The sequence below is a fragment of the Oncorhynchus tshawytscha genome, linkage group LG03 (genome assembly GCF_018296145.1).
Source record: "Oncorhynchus tshawytscha isolate Ot180627B linkage group LG03, Otsh_v2.0, whole genome shotgun sequence".
Classification (NCBI taxonomy): Eukaryota; Metazoa; Chordata; class Actinopteri; order Salmoniformes; family Salmonidae; genus Oncorhynchus; species Oncorhynchus tshawytscha.
The window spans coordinates 7,888,320-7,914,922 of NC_056431.1; the positions used below are offsets into that span (position 1 = coordinate 7,888,320).

The 26,603-nt window shown below is 44.4% G+C and overlaps 1 protein-coding gene across 4 annotated transcripts in view; it reads left to right on the forward strand.

Moving 5' to 3' along the window:
* The first annotated feature begins 688 nt into the window (after nt 1-688).
* Nucleotides 689-26,603, forward strand: part of LOC112244209 (rho guanine nucleotide exchange factor 1-like) — a 61,456-nt gene continuing 35,541 nt past the window's right edge. For all 4 annotated transcript variants that reach the window (XM_042309030.1, XM_042309031.1, XM_042309042.1 and 1 more), the window contains exons 1-7: nt 689-988; nt 22,371-22,457; nt 23,069-23,182; nt 24,707-24,805; nt 25,377-25,419; nt 25,546-25,651; nt 25,914-26,054. In XM_042309030.1, coding sequence (XP_042164964.1) covers nt 22,407-22,457; nt 23,069-23,182; nt 24,707-24,805; nt 25,377-25,419; nt 25,546-25,651; nt 25,914-26,054 — 554 coding nt within the window. In that variant the 5' untranslated portion in view covers nt 689-988; nt 22,371-22,406. The remainder of the gene's footprint in view (nt 989-22,370; nt 22,458-23,068; nt 23,183-24,706; nt 24,806-25,376; nt 25,420-25,545; nt 25,652-25,913; nt 26,055-26,603) is intronic.

Genomic DNA, 26,603 nt, shown 5'->3' on the forward strand with positions numbered 1-26,603 from the left:
CCTGGACCTATATTACAATGTAATGACCTTATCTAGTCTACCTGAATAGTTTGCATTATATCATGGAAGGGTTTGATTTCATGAGCATGAGTAACAATTGGCCATGGTTTCCCTTAGTATTATTTTCCTTGCATGTGTAATTGAGTTCAACGAGTTGTAATAGTCAGGGTAATGGGACAGCATAGGCCATTTGGCCTCCTCTCCCAAGGATATGATGACATGAAAATCTGCCGCCTACTTTTATGAAACGTGTTGATTTAAAAAGTCTAGAAATTGCATAGTTTTCTCTACATAGTGTGCACTGACCAGTGCACTATAAAGTGAATAGGGTGCATAGGGTGAATAGGGTAAAGATCGGATATGAAGAAGGGAAATTAAGAAGATGACAAACCAAGATAGGTGCATGCCCTAAACTTTCACAAACAGCCAACACTACCTAAATCGGAAATACTTTGTGTGATGAGATCATATTGCTAAGTGAAACAGAATTTTACGGAAACCGAAGCATTGCCTCTACTGGATATTCCTAAATGTATTTATGGATGCACTAGTTCAGGGTTTCAATACTGTTCAATAATTGACATAATGCGTTCAATTCCATAATTAATATTTCAACACGGATTACCTTATGTGTGAAAATATAAACTTGACTCCCATGGGTAGTCGAGGGGACCGAATACCGTGTAACACAATCTAGTATGGTAGCCCATCAGGAAACAACTGGGGATGGAAAAAGTTACATGAAAAACAGATTTTATATAGCTAGATCATATTGAAAACTGTATTATTACATCAAACCAATATATTTTGACATCGTCATGCATGACTTTGCCAGTGGTTTACGTAGATAAAACAATCAGGCAAGGGGAAATTGTGCACTTGAATTTGTACTTCCGCGTACAATGTTTTTTTCCAGCGACATACGACAACTTTAGAACAGCGAACCATAATAGACGTTTGTCAGTCTTTTTTGTTGCTGTATTTTGAGGTGAGTACCTCGTTAAAACATTTTGATAATATATTTAACATGTACATACGTTCGATGCTTAGTTACTTATATAAAAAAAACTTGGGATTTAATTAGGTTATTCCGCGAGTAAAGGCTTGTCTCTCGCTAGCCAGCTCACCAGACAGCCTTTAGTTAACGTCTAGCTAAAGGAATGTTGTGTTTGGCTACAGTCTAGCGGAACATCTCGTTCTCTCGAGTCCCAAAATAAGGTGTTTTAGAGTTAATTAAACACTTTTCATTACAGAGTAGGACTTGCTGAAGCATATTGGTATTTGAAGGGTACGTGTCAGGTCGCTTGCTAATTTGTTGTTCAATCAAGTGATATTTTTTTAGCAGGCTACAAAGTATCGCTATCCGTCATGTTACAAAAATGTTGCAAAGAGCATAATTGTAAAATGACTCGCAACATTGTAGCCTATTATTTAATGTAACTCTGTAACTATAGCAGTTATTGCCAGCAATGTGGCCAGGCCTACGTGCAATGATTTGCTTGCCTATGTATTTATTTTAACGAGTATTTCAATGTGACATTTAAAATCTAAAAAGTATATTTGATCAAATAACATTAATAGCCATGTTTGATTTAGCTGAGCCTAAAGTCTGAGTGTTTTTTTTAGACATAATTACACATACATTATACTGATTAGATTGTTAATCATTGTCAAAGGTAGATAGCCTACTGATAGCAAGTTATGAGATTGTACCAGTAGGTTTATCTGTAGCATATTTCTCCTGCACTCCAGTTGATCACACTATTTTCTCTTTCTATATGAAAAGTACAGCAGCTATACAAACACACATCTGTCACTGGAGTCCATCCCACTTTTGGCCCTTTTTGCCTCTCCCCTCCCCTTTGTCTAACTCCCCTCCCCTTTGTCTAACTCCCCTCCCCTTTGTCTAACTCCCCTCCCCCATCGTTCTGTTTAATCCTCTACAAATCAAAATCAAATAAATGTATTGATTGCATATGCAGATATTATCGCAGGTGCAGCGAAATGCTTGTGTTTCTAGCATCCAACAATGCGGTAATAGTACCTAGCAATACACAACAATATGCACATAATCCAATAAGTATATATAAAACATTTCAGAACGAGCAATGTCAAAGTCTGTAATATATATAAACTGGTATGGACAGTATATTAATAGAAAAGGTGTGTACAGCAGTAGTTGTATAGGATGAGCCATGACTAGAATACAGTATATACATATGAAGTGGGTGAAACAGTATGTAAACGTTATTAAGGTGACCAATGTTCAATGACGATGTACACAGGGCAGCAGCCTCTAAGGTGCAGGGTAGAGTACCGGGTGGTAGACAACTCCTGTAGTAATAGTGACTTCGGTGACTTAGAAATTCTGGGATCAAAGATCAAGAGAATAATATACAGTTGATGTTGGAAGTTTACATACATCTTAGCCAAGTACATTTAAACTCACTTCTTCACAATTCCTGACATTTAATGCTAGTAAAAATTCCCTGTCTTAGGTCAGTTAGGATCACCACTTTATTTTAAGAATGTGAAATGTCAGACTAATAGAATGATTTTTGTCATCTTTTATTTCTTTCATCACATTCCCAGTGGGTCAGAAGTTTACATATACTCAATTAGTATTTAGTAGCATTGCCTTTAAATTGTTTAACTTGGGTCAAATGTTTCAGGTAGCCTTCCACAAGCTTCCCACAATAAGTTGGGTGAATTTTGGCCCATTCCTCCTGACAGAGCTGGTGTAACTGAGTCAGGTTTGTAGGCCTCCTTGCTCGCACACACTTTTTCAGTTCTGCCCACACATTTTCTATAGGATTGAGGTCAGGGCTTTGTGATGGCCACTCCAATACCTTGACTTTGTTGTCCTTAAGCCGTTTTGCCACAACTTTGGAAGAATGCTTGGGGTCATTGTCCATTTGGAAGACCCATTTGCGACTAAGCTTTAACTTCCTGACTGATGTTTTGAGATGTTGCCTCAATATATCCACATAATTTTCCTTCCTTTACGATGCCATCTATTTTGTGAAGTGCACCAGTCCCTCCTGCAGCAAAGCACCCCGACAACATGATGTTGGCTCCCCCGTGCTTCACGGTTGGGATGGTGTTCTTCGGCTTGCAAGCCTCCCCTTTTTCCTCTAAACATAAAGATGGTCATTATGGCCAAGCAGTTCTATTGTTGTTTCATCAGACCAGAGCATATTTCTCCAAAAATTACGATCTTTGTCCCCATGTGCAGTTGCAAACCATAGTCAGGCTTTTTTATGGCGGTTTTGGAGCAGTGGCTTCTACCTTGCTGAGCAGCCTTTCAGGTCATGTCGATATAGGACTTGTTTTACTGTGGATATAGATACTTTTGTACCCGTTTCCTCCAGCATCTTCACAAGGTCCTTTGCTGTTGTTCTGGGATTGATTTGCACTTTTAGCACCAAAGTATGTTAATCTCTAGGAGACAGAATGCATCTCCTTCCTGAGCGGTATGATGGCTGCGTGGTCCCATGGTGTTTATACTTGCGTACTATTGTTTGTACAGATGAACGTGGTACCTTCAGGCATTTGGAAATTGCTCCCAAGGATGAACCAGACTTGTGGAGGTCTACATTTTTTTTTTGAGGTCTTGGCTGATTTCTTTTGATTTTCCCATTATGTCAAGCAAAGAGGCACTGAGTTTGAAGGTAGGCCTTGAAATCCATCCACAGGTACACCTCCAATTGACTCAAATGATGTCACTTAGCCTCTCAAAAGCTTCTAAAGCCATGACATAATTTCTGGAATTTTCCAAGCTGTTTCAAGACAGTCAACTTAGTGTATGTAAACTTCTGACCCACTGAAATTGTGATACAGTGAATTATAAGTGAAATAATCTGTCTGTAAACAATTGTTGGAAAAATTACTTGACTCCAACCTAAGTGTATGTAAACTTCTGACTTCAACTGTACCTGATCAGACCTAGAGGGTTGGGCCAATATCCATGGTTTGAGTTGATCAACAATTATTTAGCTGTTTAGTTTCGCAGGCTCAATTGAACTCCAAAAATAACTTAGTCTATGTGTTACTAAGGGACTGAATTGGGCCTTCAACATTGTGAATGCTGAATCACAAAAAATGTTGCTTTAGGTGCTATGTATGACCTTTGCTCAGAATCTGAACAACACTCTGTCTCAAGTTCAGCCATGGTCTGTTGTTATGGGCCTTGTGGGTTGACCTGTAGTTGTTTTGGAGTAGTTCTGTAGCTGAACTGATCAGATGGGACGTGATGCTGAAACGGCGGTTGGGCTTGGAGCGTTGTAATGTGTCAGCGGCGACCACTGAACTACAGAGGCTTCCTGTCTCTGTTAGAGGAACAACAACACTTTTCTGTCATCCCTCCCTCTTTCTTTCTTTCTCTACCTCTGCAAGTGCAGTCTTGCCTGAAGCTCAACGGGTACCGTCTCTTCCTTTTAAAGGAATGTGGGCTATTTAATTGAAAGTTCTTTCTTGTCTCTCACTCACACACATACTAGGGCTGGGCTATATATCGAATTTGATCATTTTAATTCCTGTTTTGGCGTGAAAACCAAATACCCGTATCGCAAGAATCAAGGTATTGTTTATTTTTTGTTTTTATGAGCGTTTTATGTCCACTTGTTCTCATCATGTTGTCTTTTTGGTCTCATTTCCTTTGCTTCTTCTGCTGAGACTGTGCATCTTTCCATTTACACACGCACACCAAGCCCCTCCCCCCACACACTCAGCTCCTCCCCCTCACACCAAGCCCCTCCCCCTGCTACTCACAACAACAAAGATAAGAGATCACTGCTTCCTCTGACAAGCAGTTTCAACTCGCTATTTGCATTTGAGGTTTGGTCCAACAGAATGGGTCATATGGATACTGAAATACATTGAGACATTATTTTACTGTAAAAGAGGAGTTAACCTTTCTAACTATATCATTTGTATGTCTCAACTCCTCAAATTGGGGGCAGAGCAGACTCTACTGAAACAGGAGTATCAATGAACGTTGATTCTGGAAAATGAATGCTCAGTTTGTCGCTCGCGGTGGCGTTGCCGCTAGCAGCATTTTAGCCAAAGACTGTTATGGCATAAAACACCATTATATAAGGAATTTGTTCTCATTCTCAATGGCAACTCGTTCTCGTTCTGAGAAATAAGATAGCCATTCGATTTCAACATCTGAACAAAGTGGACAGGCTAGCATGCTGTTCAAACAGTTGGAGACGGACAGAAGGATGTGTTCATAACAATTCAACTGTTAGACCTTGTTAGCAAGCAAATAGATTCAAGTTGGCTGAAGTTGAAATATAAAGATTTGCTGGCTTCTCGCTAGCTCGTGTGCTTGAGAGGTTGTTGATGAGACCGGTGTTAATTTTCTATAGTCCTTGCTACAAGAAGTGAGTGATTATTAGTGAATGTGCATGTTTCTGGTTAAATTTGTAATAAAAAGGGCATTTTCATAGACAGACTTGAAAGCCAGATCAGTGATTATTGTAAAAAAGCATGTTAAACTATTTTGATTAAATAATTAGTGCGTTTTATGGTTGCGGAAGGCTTATATTTATTCTAGGTATAATTGTACAAGTCCTGAATTCATTAGATTATTGCTGACTGTTTGAAATGCAGTGTATTTGACCTTTAATTGTACAACAAAGCCTATTTGGAGAAACTGTATATATCGTGAATCGCCCATAAGTTAGAAAAAATTGAGATATGATTTCTAGGCCATATCGCCCAGCCCTAACAAATGCACGCACGCACACACACTCCCCACCCACCGCCAATCCCTCTCTCAGGTACACAATCCTATTCTCTCAGGTACACATTCCTATTCTCTCAGGTACACAATCCTATTCTCTCAGGTACACAATTCTATTCTCTCAGGTACACATTCCTATTCTCTCAGGTACACATTCCTATTCTCTCAGGTACACAATCCTATTCTCTCAGGTACACAATCCTATTCTCTCAGGTACACAATCCTATTCTCTCAGGTACACAATCCTATTCTCTCAGGTACACAATCCTATTCTCTCAGGTACACATTCCTATTCTCTCAGGTACACAATCCTATTCTCTCAGGTACACATTCCCATTCTCTCAGGTACACATTCCCATTCTCTCAGGTACACATTCCTATTCTCTCAGGTTCACATTCCTATTCTCTCAGGTACACATTCCTATTCTCTCAGGTACACAATCCTATTCTCTCAGGTACACATTCCTATTCTCTCAGGTATACCATCCCTCTCTCAAGTACACAATCCTATTCTCTCAGGTACACAATCCTATTCTCTCAGGTACACATTCCTATTCTCTCAGGTACACAATCCTATTCTTTCAGGTACACATTCCTATTCTCTCAGGTACACAATCCTATTCTCTCAGGTACACAATCCTATTCTCGCAGGTACACATTCCTATTCTCTCAGGTATACCATCCCTCTCTCAAGTACACAATCCTATTCTCTCAGGTACACAATCCTATTCTCTCAGGTACACAATCCTATTCTTTCAGGTACACATTCCTATTCTCTCAGGTACACAATCCTATTCTCTCAGGTACACATTCCTATTCTCTCAGGTACACATTCCTATTATCTCAGGGCATTAATAGAGGAATCCCAGTACTTGATTAGGCCTAGTGTAGTTACAGCTGAGATACACTGAGCTCAGTAACTAGGCCAGAGGGTTACGACCAGACAACAAGCAGATGGTGGAATATAGCCTACTACCCACAATGCAACAGCCAGGGGGCTGTCCCTCTGGACAAAGGGGCAACTACTAGGGATTCCCTATAGGACTACTTGTCTTTCTTAGAAAAAAAACATCTCAAACATGTCAAACATGCTGTTCAGTTTAGCTATAAAGGCATGTTGAGAAGTGTAATCTGCAGTGCAGATTCTTATGTTAATCAAGTGTAATGAAGAGTGCCACTCTCGTGTGTGTGTGCGCTATGCCGTCCTGCGTCTCCCTGGCATGACGGAAGGATCTGAAAGCAGCAGCACTAATCCTGGCCTTGAGCAAGATGAAGCTGAGCACCCTCTAACCCAGAACCGTGTGTGTTCATCAGTGTGTGCGTACTGTATGTCCGTTTGCAATTAGCCTAGTGTGCATTCCAGACGACAGTTAAATGAGACGTGTATTTGTAATAAGTGGAGATTGTAACGGCAGGGTGGGTGATGGTTCTCAGGTAGCCTAGCTCAGGGGTATTCTCAGGTAGCCTAGCTCAGGGGTATTCTCAGGTAGCCTAGCTCAGGGTTATTCTCAGGTAGCCTAGCTCAGGGGTATTCTCAGGTAGCCTAGCTCAGGGTTATTCTCAGGTAGCCTAGCTCAGGGGTATTCTCAGGTAGCCTAGCTCAGGGTTATTCTCAGGTAGCCTAGCTCAGGGGTATTCTCAGGTAGCCTAGCTCAGGGGTATTCTCAGGTGAACACAGGTAGCTCTGGTTTACTGTTAGCTTGTACAGTAGAAGTGCTTATCTCTCTCTCCTGTCTGTCAGTATGCTGTGTCAGCCCTGTAGCACAGCCATGTAGTTCAGAACAGTCCAGGACCAACCCACTGTCCTCTGATACACTAGGTAGAGACAGGGGAATGGAGCTGAACATGTGTGAAGGAGATGTGTGCAAGGTGGTGACATACCCAAGCCCTGATTGAGTCTTTGTGTGTGTGTGTGTGTTGTGTGTGTGTGTGTGTGTGTGTGTGTGTGTGTGTGTGTGTGTGTGTGTGTGTGCGCGCGCGTGCATAGTCTAATTGTACATACTGTATGTGGTATACAGTTGTCTGTGTATTATGTCTTTGTATTAGGCCTTGTGTTTGTGTGTCTCTTTTTGTGTTGGCTGGCATACATACAGACAGGTGTGACATGGAAACAGCTCTGCCCCTCAGTCAGAATGTGAGTCAGACTGGTAGAGAACAGCAGGGAGAGAAGGAGCTCTTTCATTCCCTGGGTCAGGGTGGAAAAGACTGGGCTTCATGGACTGTGTTTACTCTTGGGGATGGATGGCTGGAGAGAGAGGGATAGTGGTGGGTGGGATAACTTGCAAGAAGTGGGACTTGAACAAGAGTGGAGGTTTAGACACACACCACCATCACGAGAACAAGCAGCCTCAAAATACCCCTCCATGTTGACAGTACAGCAGGGCTGATGAGGTTTCCTGTGTAATCAACGAGAAGGGGCCCTAGGACATGACACTATCTTAACATTTCCATCTCTGAATGAGTTGTATACACATTAATTTCTAAAAGTCTGGTTAGGATAAGGGGAGATAGAGCTGTATGACTAAATCTGAAGAGAGTAATTATTAGGCCATTTTCACTGAGAAATGTAACAGAAATGTCCAATAATGATGCTAGCTGCAGTATGTGGTTCATGGTGCCTCAGTAATAGAGCGATGTTAAGATGGAGGATGTGAATGCAGCAGGACTGCGTTGCATGGTTGGTGAGTTATGTGGGCCGTACCGTCATGGAGGGGCGGCGGTATTGCTACCTCCATGTTCAGAACCAGCCCAGATTGGGATTCTGGGAAAGCTCTTCCAACACTCTGGCCGGACATAGCTGCTTTATGTGCTGCCGTCCTCAAGTCATCATCAACCACCACTGGACATAGGGGTGGTAAAACATGGCCTGCCAACACAATCACACACACATACATCCCTTCTGAATGAATGAGAATGTTTCTCCACGACCCAAATGGTAATCAAAGGCCTCTGTGTTTGGCCTGCGCAATTACCCTACTATCCAGACACACACACACCAACACACACACATTTGGAAGCAGTTAAATAGGCGGGAGGCTCACTGCGAACCCATTCCATGACAGCCGATTGGCCCTCGTCTATCCAATGTTTCCTTGAAGCATGAAACGGTGACCACTTACGTGGAGAGCAAGAGAAAAATAGGGGGTAGGGAAAGTAATGCCAAGGAGTTGTCAGGGGTATGGAAGTATATTTTGGCATTAAGGGTTAGGCAATAGGGACAGAGAAAGAGATGCAGGGGATTTTACACATCACTGCTGTTCTAGGGGTTAGGAATTTTTTGAGTTGCTAGTCTTATGTTAGCCAGTGCGTAATGGCTGCTAAATGACGTAATTGGCTCTACTGTTCTGGTCACGAGTGGCTTGGCTGTATTGAAGTGGCCATACCAACCAAGATTGATTTGTAATTTTATTTCGCCTTTATTTAACCAGGTAGTCAAGTTGAGAACAAGTTCTCATTTACAACTGTGACCTGGCGATTGAGATTGATTTGAAGGTAGAGAGGGAGGGGAGAAGAGAGTACGGGGAGGGAAGGAAGAGAGCAAGAGAAGTGGACTGAAAGAGGGATGGGTAGAGAGGATGTGGTATGAGGGCATATTCACACCACTTTCAGCGTAGCCGTTTCCCTCCATCCCACATCTTCCTGACACTTCTCTCTCTCTACCTCACTCTCTCTCTCTACCTCTCGCTCTCTCTCTCTACCTCTCTCTCTACCTCTCGCTCTCTCTCTCTACCTCACTTTCTCTCTCCCTCGCTCTCTCTCTACCTCTCGCTCTCTCTCTCTACCTCGCTCTCTCTCTCTACCTCGCTCTCTCTCTACCTCGCGCTTTCTCTCTACCTCGTGCTCTCTCTCTACCTCTCTCTCTCTCTCTACCTCGCTCTCTCTCTCTCTACCTCTCTACCTCGCTCTCTCTCCACCTCTCGCTCTCTCTCTACCTCTCGCTCTCTCTCTCTACCTCGCTCTCTCTCTACCTCTCGCTCTCTCTCTCTACCTCTCGCTCTCTCTCTCTACCTCTCTCTCTCTCTCTCTCGCTCTCGCTCTCTCTCTCTACCTCTCTCTCTGTTCTCTCCTTTTACTCTTTCATTCTCATCTCTTTGCCTCTGTTGGTTCTTTCTTCTGCGTTAGATCTCTCTCTTTTGGAACATCCACTTAGGTCCAGAGTCTGATACTACAGTATGTTGTATTGTGAATGACAATCTCTGTTTAACCAATACTATGTACTGATTAACCCTACAAATAGTTACAAGGCCAGGCAGTAAACTGTTCTAGCTAGTTATCTTGAATTATTTAATCTGTTGACATTGAGTTGTATATATGTATGACTCATTTGGGGAAATTCTTGTACCTACAGTTGGTCAGAAGTTTCTATACACTTAGATTGGAGTCATTAAAACTTGGTTTTCAACCACTCCACAGATTTCTTGTTAACAAACTATAGTTTTGGCAAGTCGGTCAGCACATCTACTTTGTGCATGACACAAGTAATTTTTCCAACAATTGTTTACAGACATATTATTTAACTTATAATTCACTGTATCACAATTTCAGTGGGTCAGAAGTTTACATACACTAAATTGACTGTGCCTTTAAACAGCTTGGAAAATTCCAGAAAATTATGTAATGGCTTTAGAAGCTTCTGATAGGCTAATTGACATCATTTGAGTCAATTGGAGGTGTACCTGTGGATGTATTTCAAGGCCTATCTTCAAACTCAGTGCCTCTTTGCTTGACATCATGGGAAAATCAAAAGAAATAAGCCAAGACCTTAGAAAAAAAATTGTAGACCTCCACAAGTTTGGTTCATCTTTGGGAGCAATTTCCAAACGCCTGAAGGTACCACGTTCAACTGTATATCAATAGTACGCAAGAATAAACACCATGGGACCACGCAACCGTCATTCCCTTCAGGAAGGAGACGCATTCTGTCTACTAGAGATTAACATACTTTGGTGCTAAAAGTGCAAATCAATCCCAGAACAACAGCAAAGGACCTTGTGAAGATGCTGGAGGAAACGGGTACAAAAGTATCTATATCCACAGTAAAACAAGTCCTATATCGACATGACCTGAAAGGCTGCTCAGCAAGGAAGAAGCCACTGCTCCAAACCCGCCATAAAAAAGCCAGAATGCACATGGGGACAAAGATTGTAATTTTTTGAGAAATGTCCTCTGGTCTGATGAAACAAAAATAGAACTGTTTGGCCATAATGACCATTGCTGAAAGCAAGCTGAAGAACACTATCCCAACCGTGAAGCACGGGGGTGGCAGCATCATGATGTGGGGGTGCTTTGCTGCAGGAGGGACTGGTGCACTTCACAAAATAGATGACATCATGAGGACGGAAAATGATGTGGATATATTGAAGCGACATCAGTCAGGAAGTTAAAGCTTGGTCGCGAATGAGTCTTCCAAATGGACAATGACCCCAAGCATTCTTCCAAAGTTGTGGCAAAATGGCTTAAGGACAACAAAGTCAAGGTGGCCATCACAAAGCCCTGCCCTCAATCCTACAGAAAATGTGTGGGCAGAACTGAAAAAGTGTGTGCGAGCAAGGAGGCCTAGAAACCTGACTGAGTTACACCAGCTCTGTCAGGAGGAATGGGCCAAAATTCACCCAACTTATTTTGGGAAGCTTGTTGAAGGCTACCCAAAAAGTTTGACCCAAGTTAAACAATTTAAAGGTAATGCTACCAAATACTAATTGAGTGTTATGATAACTTCTGACCCACTGGGAATGTGATGAAATAAATAAATGTTGAAATAAATCATTATCTCTGCTGTTATTCTGACATTTCACATTCTTAAAATAAAGTGGTGATCCTAACTGACCTAAAACGGAATTTGTACTCGGATTCAATGTCAGGAATTGTGAAAAACCGAGTAAATGTATTTGGTTAAGGTGTATGTAAACTTCTGACTTCAACTGTATTTAATCCCTAATCTCACATGCAGTTGGAATATCAATGTATCTAATCTGGACTGTCGTGTGTAATCTGCAGTGTTGATGTAAATGTGTTGACCACAGTGGTGTTGCAACAGTTGTCAGCTATGAATGATTATCCTTCATTAACCTGAGTTAGCCCAGGAATTTCACACTTCAGTCCCTGCATTGCCCAACACACCACACACATTGTATTTTTGTTGGGTTAATGAATGAACTGTAAGTAAGCATTGTTGGGAAGGGCCCATAAGTAAGCATTTCACTGTTAGTCTACACCTGTTGTTTATGAAGCATGTGACAAATAACATTTGATTTAATACACACCCCCCCCTGCACACATGATGGCAGGCAGGCAGCAGTACTAGGGCCTCACTGTGCTTCTCACACCTTATCTCAGTGTTACCCACGTGTCCTCGCCTCTCTGTTTCTCAATCATCTTTCTTCGGTTGATTTCGTTCATGAAATATTTGCCAACTTCCTCTCCTGAGTGACAGAGGTGATGAGCACAGTTCAAGTAAAGAGAAGGGTGTCATTTCTTAATCTCACCCCTGAACTTGTTCCCCTCTGCCATGCTCCATCCTTCCTCTTTCTATCTTTCTTTCTCTCTTTCTCATTTTGTACACCATCACGCATCTCTCTCTCTCTCCTCTTCTATCGTCTCCTCATCCCTTCTCCTCCCTCCCTCCCTCATCTCCCTCCTCTCTCTCTCGTCTTCTCTTTCACTCTCTCGATCTTTCGACATGACTCTTGCAGACAGGTCGAACAGGAAATGGCTCTTATCGTTTCCTGAGGAAATTACACCCACTTCCTGTCTGTGTGCCTCCCGCTCCTTTTCTACTCAGGCGCCTCTGGGGACACCCCTCATTCAGTGCAATGAAGCCTTGCCTGATGAGAAGGCCAGATAAAAAGAGCACAGACACAGCTGAGCTTCCATTAAGGCTCTGCTCTATTTCAGGGCCATGCTGTCATAGTGGCACAGGGGACCGGACACAGGCTATTGTGCGGGACCGGGTGTTTGGGGTGAAGAGTGACCTAAGCTGACACAATGAATGGATGTTTGGTACTTATAAATGCTTTATGTTTTCAGATGGGATGAAAGACTGGGTTCTATGATTGATAGATACTGTAGAACCCTCGTTCTCTTTGTTGCTTTTATTTGTACTATATGACTCTCACCAGACACATAAGGGCAGTGGTGTAAAGTACTCAAGTAAAAACACATTAAAGTACTACTTAAGTAGTTTTTTTGGGTATCTACTTTACTATTTGTATTTTTGTCAACTTTTACTTTTATTCCACTACATTCCTAAAGAAAATAATGTACATTTTACTCCATACTTTTTCCCTGACACCCAAAAGTACTTCACACACTTATCAAGAGAATGTGCTCATCCCAACTGCCTCTGACCTGGCGAACTCACTAAACACACATGCTTCGTTTGTAAATTATGTCTGCGTGTTGTAGTGTGCCCATGGCTATCCGTAAATAAAAAAAACGAGAAAATGAATATAAGGAATTTGAAATTATTTATACTTTTGATTCTTAAATACATTTTAGCAATTCCATTTACCTTTGATACTTAAGTATATTTAAAAAGAAATAGTTTTAGACTTTTACTCAAGTAGTATTTTACTGGGTGACTTTTACCTTAATAGAAAACGACTCAAGTATCAAAACTTTTACTCAAGTATGACAATTGAGTACTTTTTCCACCACTGCATAAGGGTCTGTCTAAGGCTTCATCCCTCTAAAGTGTTGTGCTAGTTGGTTCTGTTGACATTATCTAAACTCCAGCGGTCTGGGCTGCTTTACTCTTACTGGGTATTGGCAGGCACCATACAATACACGCATTTCTATGATCCTTCCTATTCTGATTCTGACTGGCTGACACAAACTGCTCTGGCTGACAGTCACTGTAATGTGAAGCTTGATTGACAGTTATCAGCCTCTGCCACTGTGGCATGGACAGTGAAGAAGTTCACAGTGGGGTGTCATCGTTTGGTCATCGTTTGGCCCATCAGTGTCCTGCGTTCTTATTGGTTGTGTAAATAGTGACACTCTCTCACAGTGACCTGCCTGGTGGAACTAAGAAATGCTGTAAAACAAAAAATGTTGAATAACCATATAATATGAATGAGTTTCAAGTGAAAATGGAGATAAACTCAGGAAAAAAAGAAACGTCCTCTCACTGTCAACTGCGTTTATTTTCAGCAGACTTAACATGTGTAAATATTTGTATGGACATAACAAGATTCAACAACTGAGACATAAACTGAACAAGTTCCACAAATATGTGACTATCAGAAATGGAATAATATGTCCCTGAACAAAGGGGGGTCAAAAGTAACAGTCAGTATCTGGTGTGGCCACCAGCTGCATTAAGTACTGCAGTGCCTCTCCTCCTCATGGACTGCACCAGATTTGACAGTTCCTACTGTGAGATGTTACCCCACTCTTCCACTTCTGGGGGGAATTCATAAAACCCTCCGATCCAACAGGTCCCAGACGTGCTCAATGGGATTGAGATCCAGACTCTTCGCTGGCCATGGCAGAACACTGACATTCCTGTCTTGCAGGAAATCACGCACAGAAAGAGCAGTATGGCTGGTGGCATTGTCATGCTGGAGGGTCATGTCAGGATGAGCCTGCAGGAAGGGTACCACATGAGGGAGGAGGGTGTCTTCCCTGCAACGCACAGCATTGAGATTGCCTGCAGTGACAACAAGCTCAGTCCAATGATGCTGTGACACACCGCCCCAGACCATGACGGACCCTCCACTTCCAAATAATACGCAAATCTGACCATCACCCTTGGTGAGACAAAACTGTGACTAATCAGTGAAGAGCACTTTTTGCCAGTCCTGTCTGGTCCAGCGACGGTGGGCTTGTGCCCATAGGCGACGTTGTTGCCGGTGATATCTGGTGAGGACCTGCCTTACAACAGGCCTACAAGCCCTCAGTCAGCCTCTCTCAGCCTATTGCGGACAGTCTGAGCACTGATGGAGGGGTTGTGCGTTCCTGGTGTAACTGGGGCAGTTGTTTTTGCCATCCTGTACCTGTCCCGTAGGTGTGATGTTCAGATATACCGATCCTATACAGGTGTTGTTACACGTGGTCTGCTACTGCGCTGTTTTGGTCTCACAGTATGCCTCCTTGCTGCATGCCTAAGGCACGTTCACACAGATGAGCAGGGACCCTGGGAATCTTTTTTGTGTGTGTTTTTCAGAGTCAGTAGAAAGGCCTATTTGGTGTCCTAAATTTTCATAACTGTGACCTAAATTGCCTACGGTCTGTAAGCTGTTAGTGTCTTAACGACCGTTCCACAGGTGCATGTTCATTAATAGTTTATTGTTCATTGAACAAGCATAGGAAACAGTGTTTAAACCCTTTACAATGAAGATCTGTGAAGTTATTTGGATTTTTACGAATTATCTTTAAAAGACAGGGTCCTGAAAAAGGGACATTTAGGAGTTGTAACAGGTGCTTTATAATAGACGCACACACAAGCCCTCCCCTGCACATTCACACACAGAAACACCCAAGTACAGCGGCACATATGCCTGATAGCTATCAATAGATTGATGCCAGCTGACACCTAGCTAATTATTGTTGGAATGTGACAAAAGGGGAGGGGGGAGAGGAGCGTGGGAGTAGTGGCACAGCTGCCTCAGGAGCTCCAGGGCTCTCCTGCACTTCTGGGCCATGTCCCAATAATGGCCTGAATAAACTTCCTCTCCTTGTCTCCTTTCCTCACCAAGTCACATCCCAATAGTCTGTAATAGTTTCTCTCCTTTCCTCACTGTCAGAACAGCCCCATCCAGCCCTTTTCATGTATCGGGATGAGAAGGAAAGGGGACGAGAAGTCAAGGAGATGAGAAGGGGAAGAGACTGGTGTAGTCTGGTGCTATGCTGTGGAATGTTCAGTATGTCAGGAGAGGAGAGTAGAAGGGACCCTCCCACATAGACCCTCTCAGATTTAAGCTGTCATATCCCAACACTGTCTGTAACAGCAGACTCCCCATGTTTGCACTGTAGTGGGGGATACTACTTCATGTGACAGCATTTCATAGTTCCAACAGGCAGCAGTGCATTCAGCCTCTGTGGTAGCCATGGTGATGTAACTGTACGGTTGGGTAAATGATGGGCTACTGCAGCGGTGTCACTTTACATGCCACCTCGTTCCCAGGCTAATTCCACATAGCATTGGGCAGAAGTGTGTGTGGTGAACAAGATTACTGTAAGTGCAGCCCAGGCATTGGTTGATTCAGGCTACTAACAGCGGTGGTCGGTATGTGTGGTGCTGAGAGGAAGGTTTACCAACTGGTGTGTGGGATTATTTCACCCTACTTTGTGCATGTGTTGGTGCACGTTTGTGCATTCCACTCAGTTCCCTGGTTTACTTACCTCTACACATGACCGTGAATGACCACATGTTCTCTCCTCCTCCAACTCCATTTTTCCATCTCTCTCCTTGACCTCTAAAGCCTCTGAACTCATACCAGCAACACCACTTCTCCTTACAAGACAATGTGCTATTTTAGTCTCTGTCACTTAACTGACCTCACTCTCAAACCCAACACACATTTGCTGCTATCGCACCTCAGTCATCTAGATACGCTGAACTCTTTCTACACTACTCTTTCTACAAAATATGTTTTACACTTTCACAGGCCCACACCCACCCGCTCACATCCTCATTCACACACAGGCGTTTAAAGAAGTTATTGCTGGTGTAGCGTATTCCATTCCTACAGTCTACAGATCTGCAAATACTGAAGGTGTAACCTAGGGTCTAGGGGTAGAGCTTAAGGTTTGGAGGTTGTTTCTGGACTAGCTGTCACTGACTGTTGTGAGTTCTCACGGGGACCCATCTCCCTCAGGGCATTATTAGTTCAACTTTGTTGAATGCTCAGCTGTGAACTGGGTTTTGGCAAGGCATGTTCTGTTTCCCCTGGGTTAAAATATGTATCCCTCTCTCTCTAACTCCCTCCAAGCTACGATCCCAAATCTAAATGTTTCAGAGGAGCCTGGAGGAAGAGGAATTTGTGATTTGCAGAAAGCACCTTGATTCTACTTAATTAGTCAAACACTCCAGGATTTTAATGGCGCTAGATATTTAGCCATTCTCCAAAAATTGATTGGAGAACTCAAATTGGCCCCTGTATATTCTTGCAGTCAATTGCGTCAGTAATGACCTGTCGTGATAAGCAAGCAAAGGCCCTAACCAGAGTTTACCCCCTCTCCCTAACCAGAGTTTACCTCTCCCCCTCTCCCTAACCAGAGTTTACCCCTCTCCCTAACCCCCTCTCCCTAACCAGAGTTTACCCCTCTCCCCCTCTCCCTAACCAGAGTTTACCCCCTCCCTAACCCCTCTCCCTAACCAGAGTTTACCCCCCTCCCCCCTCTCCCTAACCAGAATTTACCCCCCCTCCCTAACCAGAGTTTACCCCCTCCCTAACCAGAGTTTTTACCCCCTTCCCCCTCCCCAACCAGAGTTTACCCCCCCCTCCCCAACCAGAGTTTACCCCCTCCCCAACCAGAGTTTACCCCCTCCCTAACCAGAGTTTACCCCCCCTAACCACCCCCTCCCCAACCAGAGTTTACCCCCTCCCCCCCCCCCCCAACCAGAGTTTACCCCCTCCCCAACCAGAGTTTACCCCCTTCCCTACCCCCCTTCCTAACCAGAGTTTACCCCCTTCCCTAACCAGAGTTTACCCCCTTCCCTAACCAGAGTTTACCCCCCCCCTTCCCTAACCAGAGTTTACCCCCTTCCCTAACCAGAGTTTACCCCCTCCCTAACCAGAGTTTACCCCCTCCCTAACCAGAGTTTACCCCCTTCCCTAACCAGAGTTTACCCCCTTCCCTAACCCCCCCTAACCAGAGTTTACCCCCTCCCTAACCAGAGTTTACCCCCTTCCCTAACCAGAGTTTAGAACGGTCAAATCTGATTTATTTGCCCTCAAGTGGTTTTTCGACAGTTATTTGGCATATCTTGACAGTTTGACAAGCAAATTAGTGAATGTGCTAGAAAGCTAACCGCTACCTAGCTAGTTAGTTGACTGCTGTGGCTAGCCAAAAAGGACTCCTTTTGAAAGCTGGACCGTCTTATCCTTTGAGGCTTTAAGTGTTCTTACACTGATTTTGGAACATTCAAAGCAACTGGGAGACGTCCATGGCAGGCATTGTTATTTATTTTTGGACCTTTATTAAACTAGGCAAGTCAGTTAAGAACAAATTTTTATTTTCAATGACGACCTAGGAACAGTGGGTTAACTGCCTGTTCAGGGGCAGAACGACAGATTTGTACTTTGTCAGCTCGGGGATATGAACTTGCAACCTTTCAGTTACTAGTCCAACGCTCTAACCACTAGGCTACCCTGCCGCCCCAGGGTAGCCACTTTAACTTGATACATAACTTCTGAGTGATAGGAAACACGGGCACCACCACCAGTCAGCGTACACCCACAGATAGAACAATGAGGAAGATATTTCACCGGATGTATAAATGTGAAGCTTCCACTTGGCGTTCCCACTCACTACCAAATATGGCAGTGAGCGGAAGCCCAGTGGCCGACATTCCGTACATTTTATCAATGATTAAACATTTGATCTCAATACAGTTTTCTGTTCCCAAAACTATAATCTCTTGCGAACAGAGTGGACAAAGTTGTCTAGACTTTACCCTTTGCTAAGGTTTTAAAAAAGGGCATTGTTTAGAACAAGTGAAAAGGTGAATTGAGTTATTGCACACTTCACAGAGTAGGCGTTCCTTAATGGAAATCTGCAAATGTGTGCTAGAACGAGCCAATAGAATCTCACCAACTTGTGCTTGGCTCTGCCCACCTCCTCCTGCCCACTATGACTCATTTGTTTCCATTTGAAGCGACAGGCTGTGGTCTATCTTGGTTTAGTTATATAAAATCTTTGCTACACCACTGCCACACACCAGTGGTTACTATGACAACTAGCTTGGCCGTGTCAGCTAATGACTGCTGTCTGAACACACATGATTTGGTCACTTGTAACTTGCTGTTTGGACAGTCAGTATTCTAAAATGGATTTGAGCGTTAAGGCCTGCAGTGTGAACAAGGCTTTAGTAGTGTGATTATGGGGTCCTATAGACTAGGTCAGGGGTCGGCAACCCTGTTCCTGGAGGGCCGCAGGTACTGTAGGATTTTGTCCCAACTAGGCACCACACCTGACCTAATTGATTGTTCAGTGATTGTCTAACATCAACACACCTGGTCTACCAGGTCAGTTAAACCAAAACCATGAAGTGCCTGCGGCTATATATACAGTGCCTTGTGAAAGTATTCGGCCCCCTTGAACTTTGAGCCTTGAGCCTTGAACCTTGAGCTACCTTTTGCCACATTTCAGGCTTCAAACATAAAGATATAAAACTGTATTTTTTTGTGAAGAATCAACAACAAGTGGGACACAATCATGAAGTGGAACGACATTTATTGGATATTTCAAACTTTTTTAACAAATCAAAAACTGAAAAATTGGGCGTGCAAAATTATTCAGCCCCCTTAAGTTAATACTTTGTAGCGCCACCTTTTGCTGCGATTACAGCTGTAAGTCGCTTGGGGTATGTCTCTTATCAGTTTTGCACATCGAGAGACTGAAATTTTTTACCATTCCTCCTTGCAAAACAGCTCGAGCTCAGTGAGGTTGGATGGAGAGCATTTGTGAACAGCAGTTTTCAGTTCTTTCCACAGATTCTCGATTGGATTCAGGTCTGGACTTTGACTTGGCCATTCTAACACCTGGATATGTTTATTTTTGAACCATTCCATTGTACATTTTGCTTTATGTTTTGGATCATTGTCTTGTTGGAAGACAAATCTCCGTCCCAGTCTCAGGTCTTTTGCAGACTCCATCAGGTTTTCTTCCAGAATGGTCCTGTATTTGGCTCCATCCATCTTCCCTTCAATTTTAACCATCTTCCCTGTCCCTGCTGAAGAAAAGCAGGCCCAAACCATGATGCTGTCACCACCATGTTTGACAGTGGGGATGGTAGGTTCAGGGTGATGAGCTGTGTTGCTTTTACGCCAAACATAACGTTTTGCATTGTTGCCAAAAAGTTCAATTTTGGTTTCATCTGACCAGAGCACTTTCTTCCACATGTTTGGTGTGTCTCCCAGGTGGCTTGTGGCAAACTTTAAACAACACTTTTTATGGATATCTTTAAGAAATGGCTTTCTTCTTGCCACTCTTCCATAAAGGCCAGATTTGTGCAATATACGACTGATTGTTGTCCTATGGACAGAGTCTCACATCTCAGCTGTAGATCTCTGCAGTTCATCCAGAGTGATCATGGGCCTCTTGGCTGCATCTCTGATCAGTCTTCTCCTTGTATGAGCTGAAAGTTTAGAGGGACGGCCAGGTCTTGGTAGATTTGCAGTGGTCTGATACTCCTTCCATTTCAATATTATCGCTTGCACAGTGCTCCTTGGGATGTTTAAAGCTTGGGAAATCTTTTTGTATCCAAATCCGGCTTTAAACTTCTTCACAGCAGTATCTCGGACCTGCCTGGTGTGTTCCTTGTTCTTCATGATGCTCTCTGCGCTTTTAACGGACCTCTGAGACTATCACAGTGCAGGTGCATTTATACGGAGACTTGATTACACACAGGTGGATTGTATTTATCATCATTAGTCATTTAGGTCAACATTGGATCATTCAGAGATCCTCACTGAACTTCTGGAGAGAGTTTGCTGCACTGAAAGTAAAGGGGCTGAATAATTTTGCAAGCCCAATTTTTCAGTTTTTGATTTGTTAAAAAAGTTTGAAATATCCAATAAATGTCGTTCCACTTCATGATTGTGTCCCACTTGTTGTTGATTCTTCACAAAAAAATACAGTTCTATATCTTTATGTTTGAAGCCTGAAATGTAGCAAAGTTCAAGGGGGCCGAATACTTTCACAAGGCACTGTGTATATATATATATATATATATATATATATGCTAAAAAGAGAGAGAGAGGACATTACATCATCTGACACCACCATAACCTGCTGAGTGACACTGCAAAAGTCAACCCACGCTGACCTCGGCCTCACCCACCACACACACTTACAGTCAAGAAGGAAATATATATATATCCTTCTTGACTGTAAGTGGGTGAGGCCAAGGTCGGTGTGGGTTGACTTTTGCAGTGTCACTCAGCAGGTTATGGTGGTGTCAGATGATGTAATGTCCTCTCTCTCTTTTCTGTCTCCTCATGGTGCCAAAACTCCACATTGCAATTAATTGCCTGAATTGAATCATAATAATAAATAGAACTATAAGTTTATAACATTAATGTGCACCACAGTTTAAAAATTGTCCCATTAAAAATCACTCACATTAGAAAACGTATTTCATTTCAAACTTCGTATTTCTCTAGTATAGGCTACTTATTGTGATGACGGATATGAGCAAAATGCCGGCGATAAGTGATCGGTATGGTCGGTGTCGATCATTTTTGGTTTATTGTCCCAGATCTACTCTGCCTGTAGGGAGGAGCATTTGGGGCTCAGTGGTCTAACTGTGTCTCTGTCTGTAGGGGGAGCGTTTGGGGCTCAGTGGTCTAACTGTGTCTCTATCTGTAGGGGGAGCGTTTGGGGCTCAGTGGTCTAACTGTGTCTCTGTCTGTAGGGGGAGCGTTTGGGGCTCAGTGGTCTAACTGTGTCTCTGTCTGTAGGGTGGAGCATTTGGGGCTCAGTGTTCTAACTGTGTCTCTGTCTGTAGGGGAGCGTTTGGGGCTCAGTGGTCTAACTGTGTCTCTATCTGTAGGGGGAGCGTTTGGGGCTCAGTGGTCTAACTGTGTCTCTGTCTGTAGGGGGAGCGTTTGGGGCTCAGTGGTCTAACTGTGTCTCTGTCTGTAGGGGGGAGCGTTTGGGGCTCAGTGGTCTAACTGTGTCTCTGTCTGTAGGGGGAGCGTTTGGGGGGGAGCGTTTGGGGCTCAGTGGTCTAACTGTGTCTCTGTCTGTAGGGGGAGCGTTTGGGGCTCAGTGGTCTAACTGTGTCTCTGTCTGTAGGGGGAGCGTTTGGGGCTCAGTGGTCTAACTGTGTCTCTGTCTGTAGGGGGAGCGTTTGGGGCTCAGTGGTCTAACTGTGTCTCTATCTGTAGGGGAGCGTTTGGGGCTCAGTGGTCTAACTGTGTCTCTGTCTGTAGGGGGAGCGTTTGGGGCTCAGTGGTCTAACTGTCTCTCTGTCTGTAGGGGGAGCGTTTGGGGCTCAGTGGTCTAACTGTGTCTCTGTCTGTAGGGGGAGCGTTTGGGGCTCAGTGGTCTAACTGTCTCTCTCTGTCTGTAGGGGGAGCGTTTGGGGCTCAGTGGTCTAACTGTGTCTCTGTCTGTAGGGGGAGCGTTTGGGGCTCAGTGGTCTAACTGTGTCTCTATCTGTAGGGGGAGCGTTTGGGGCTCAGTGGTCTAACTGTGTCTCTGTCTGTAGGGGGAGCGTTTGGGGCTCAGTGGTCTAACTGTGTCTCTGTCTGTAGGGGAGCGTTTGGGGCTCAGTGGTCTAACTGTGTCTCTGTCTGTAGGGGGAGCGTTTGGGGCTCAGTGGTCTAACTGTGTCTCTGTCTGTACTGTGTCTCTGGGGGAGCGTTTGGGGCTCAGTGGTCTAACTGTGTCTCTGTCTGTAGGGGGGAGCATTTGAGGCTCAGTGGTCTAACTGTGTCTCTGTCTGTAGGGGGGAGCGTTTGGGGCTCAGTGGTCTAACCCAGCCATGAGCATCATCGGGGCCGAGGATGAGGACTTTGAGAATGATCTGGACCCCGTGAGTAACTTCCTGATGACAATGAACTGTAGCGAACAATAGACTGATGAATGATCATATCTGTTCTGACCTTTCTCTCTGTCCTCATTCCCTCTATCTAATCTGTCCCTCTCACATACTCCATTCTCTATCCTTCTCCTCCTCCTCCCCTCTATCCTTCTCCTCCCATTCTCTATCCTTCTCCTCCATTCTCTATCCTTCTCCTCCTCATTCCCTTCTGTCTCACATACTCCATTCTCTATCCTTCTCCTCCTCATTCCCTGTCTATCCTTCTCTATCCTTCTCTATCCTCCTCCTCATTCCCTTCTATCTAATCCTTCTCCTCATTCCCTGTCTATCTAATCTGTCCCTCTCACATACTCCCTTCCATTCTCTCATTCCTTCTCTAATCTCCTCATTCCCTGTCCTCCCTTCTCAATATCCTTCTCCTCTACTCCCTTCTAATCTGTCCTTTCTATCCTTCTCCTCATTCCCTGTCTATCTAATCTGTCTCCTTCTTCCCTCCTCTATTCCTCATCTGTCCTTCACTCTGTACTGTCTCCTTCTCCCTCCTCACCTCTCCCTCCAATATATCTACTGTTTCTAATCACCCCCCTCTCGGTCCATTCCAGACGGTGGATGACCACAGCAGTCACTTCACCAGTATAGAGCTAGTGAAGAGTCGGCCAACCCACCTGCTGGTCTTCCTTCAGCACGTCATCCTGCAGTTCGACTGCTCCTCCTTGGTGAGAACTACAGTGTGTGTGTATGGTGATGTATTGTCTGGTGTGTGTGTGGGTGTTTATGTCCATGTTAGTGTGTGATGAGTGTCTGTCTGCTCCATGTGTAGCTCTGTTTCTGTGCATCTCCAGTGATATTAAGCATGCCTGTCTCTCCCTTTTATTCTGCATGCAGACACCGTGATCCGCCCAGGTACTGTTACCCCTTCACAGCCCAGACAGGCTCCCTCTCCTCACCCCTCTCCCAAACCCCCTACCTCCCCCTACCTGTCCCTGTAGCTAGTGATGCACCTGTATTTTAATACACACCAGACTGTCCTCCACCGACCATACCGATTACTTATCTGTCCTCCACCGGCCATACCGATTACTTATCTGTCCTCCACCGGCCATACCGATTACTTATCTGTCCTCCACCGGCCATACCGATTACTTATCTGTCCTCCACCGACCATACTGATTACTTATCTGTCCTCCACCGACCATACCGATTACTTATCTGTCCTCCACCGACCATACCGATTACTTATCTGTCCTCCACCGGCCATACCGATTACTTATCTGTCCTCCACCGACCATACCGATTACTTATCTGTCCTCCACCGACCATACCGATTACTTATCTGTCCTCCACCGGCCATACCGATTACTTATCTGTCCTCCACCGACCATACCGATTACTTATCTGTCCTCCACCGACCATACCGATTACTTATCTGTCCTCCACCGACCATACCGATCACTTATCTGTCCTCCACCGACCATACCGATCACTTATCTGTCCTCCACCGACCATACCGATTACTTATCTGTCCTCCACCGCCATACCGATTACTTATCTGTCCTCCACCGCCATACCGATTACTTATCTGTCCTCCACCGACCATACCGATCACTTATCTGTCCTCCACCGACCATACCGATTACTTATCTGTCCTCCACCGACCATACCGATTACTTATCTGTCCTCCACCGACCATACCGATTACTTATCTGTCCTCCACCGGCCATACCGATTACTTATCTGTCCTCCACCGGCCATACCGATTACTTATCTGTCCTCCACCGACCATACCGATTACTTATCTGTCCTCCACCGACCATACCGATTACTTATCTGTCCTCCACCGACCATACCGATCACTTATCTGTCCTCCACCGGCCATACCGATTACTTATCTGTCCTCCACCGACCATACCGATCACTTATCTGTCCTCCACCGACCATACCGATCACTTATCTGTCCTCCACCGACCATACCGATCACTTATCTGTCCTCCACCGACCATACCGATCACTTATCTGTCCTCCACCGACCATACCGATTACTTATCTGTCCTCCACCGACCATACCGATTACTTATCTGTCCTCCACAGTGTCACAATATGCTGTAGAAAGTCTACATACGGCTGCGTAAATTACCTCCTAATAGTGTTATAGAAAATGGTTTGTGTGTGGTACTCATATCTTCTAGCTCCCTTCCTCATTTTTCTCTCTTTCTCTCTCTCTCCCTTCCTCCCCCTCTCAGTTGTGTTACCTCCATGCTGACCTCTTCAAGAACCTCAGTACCAAAGAGACAAAGAAGCAGTTTGTGGAGTTCTACAACAGCTTCCTGGACAAGGGCGCTGTAAGTGCAAGAAACACAGGGAGCTAAGAAGCGACTGTAGAGCCCAGAGCCAGATGGCACCTCACTGTTCTGTTCCGTACTTAGTACCTATTCTGTACCGTACTTCCTCTAGTTTCTTGCTACTGGCCGTTTGTCCGGCTGTACCCTCTATACCCCTCTTCCTCTCGCCATGTGTCTCCCCCTCTCCCTCTGCTCAGTGTGTCACACTTTCTCACTCTGACAAACCACTTCCTGTTCGGGTCGTGGGAATGACCTCTGGGAAAGATTGCTATTTCTATTGCTCTTTTCCTGTTTTACACTCCCTCTCTATTCTAAAAGGATACATTTAGTAAAAGTTCATTGGAACATTCAGAGGTAGAAAGAGACTCATGGAGTAGAAATTGTACTTCTGTTTTCTAAGTTTCCTCTTGCCTGCATAAAAAAATGGTATTCAAGTGACATCTGGTGGTGACTGTGGTGTACTGCATTGTTTGAGATTTCTATACAAATTGTGTCGTAGAAGTCACTGTGATGCATATTATCATTATGTCAAATGAAATGTTCTCTCCCTCCTTCTCTTCAACCCACATAGATTCTCAGAGTGCAAATCCCTCACAATGTATCGTTTGAGTTGGGTAAGCCCTCCTACGATCATTCTCTTATGATTTAGGATAATGCAGCCGTCATATTGTTATTCCACCACTGGTCTACTCAGCATTATCTGGATAAAGCATGGTGTGTATGTAATCTCTCTGTCTCAGACCGTACCAGACCAGACCTGCTCAGTGAGGAGCAGCAGAGGAAGTTTGTCCAGGATGTCCAGTTGGCTCAGGCCCCAGAGGTGCTGCGACAGCTGGAAGACTTTAGGTGACACACCCACATCCATAGAACCAGCAGTGACCTGGTCAAAATCACCCATATCTATGGAACCAGTGAAACAGCACCTATTGACTCACCAGTGATAACATTGGGTTAAAATAGTCTCTGCCCTAAACACAAACTCTCTTGTTGCTCCCCATACACACGTGTGTACCAACTAGCCCTCAGCGATAATGTCAGACTGATGACAGTTATACAGTGTGAGATGTACATACTTAAAGGGATACTTCCTGCTGTGCCTCCCTCCCAGGCAGAAGAGGATGATGGGTATGACCCCTAACGCGGCAGAGCTGCTGGAGGTGGAGTCTCACTACCCCACTGATCGTATCCCCATGGAGATGAAGGAGAAGGCTGTGGCAGAGACCCTGCTGGACAAAATGTCTGAGATCCAGTGAGTAGACAGCTGGGGTGGATTATTGACTGTCATAATGCAGTACTACATAACGTATAGCTTTTATGTAACTTCATAGATAAAGGTACAGTCTAATTAGCTAAGTTAAACCTCCCATGGCTTCGTTTGGGGGCAAGTTTAATTTGAATTCAATTAAATACTGTGTAGTATCCTCATGACATCACGGGCCTCTAGACATCACAGTTCCAGTCCCTCAGCGGACATTTCTAGAATATGGTGCAGAAATACACACATTGACACAACCAGTTCAACACACAGGGAGCACTAGGGGGATAGATGGATGATTAAAGACATGGAGGAGAGAGAGGGATTTGGGGAGAAAAGAAAGAGGGACAACAGTGATTGGAACAGAGGGGGTGAAAGGGAGGTGGAGGAGAGGAAGCAGAGGGAGAAGGAGAGAGTCAGCAGTGCCACGTTGGCAGGAAGGCTCTCCCCTGGCATGCTGCCAACCGGTGGGATGGGGAGGATGGAGAGGGGGAGGGAGAGTAGGGGCAGTCTAGTCCGTTCATCTACCTCTGATCCAGTAGC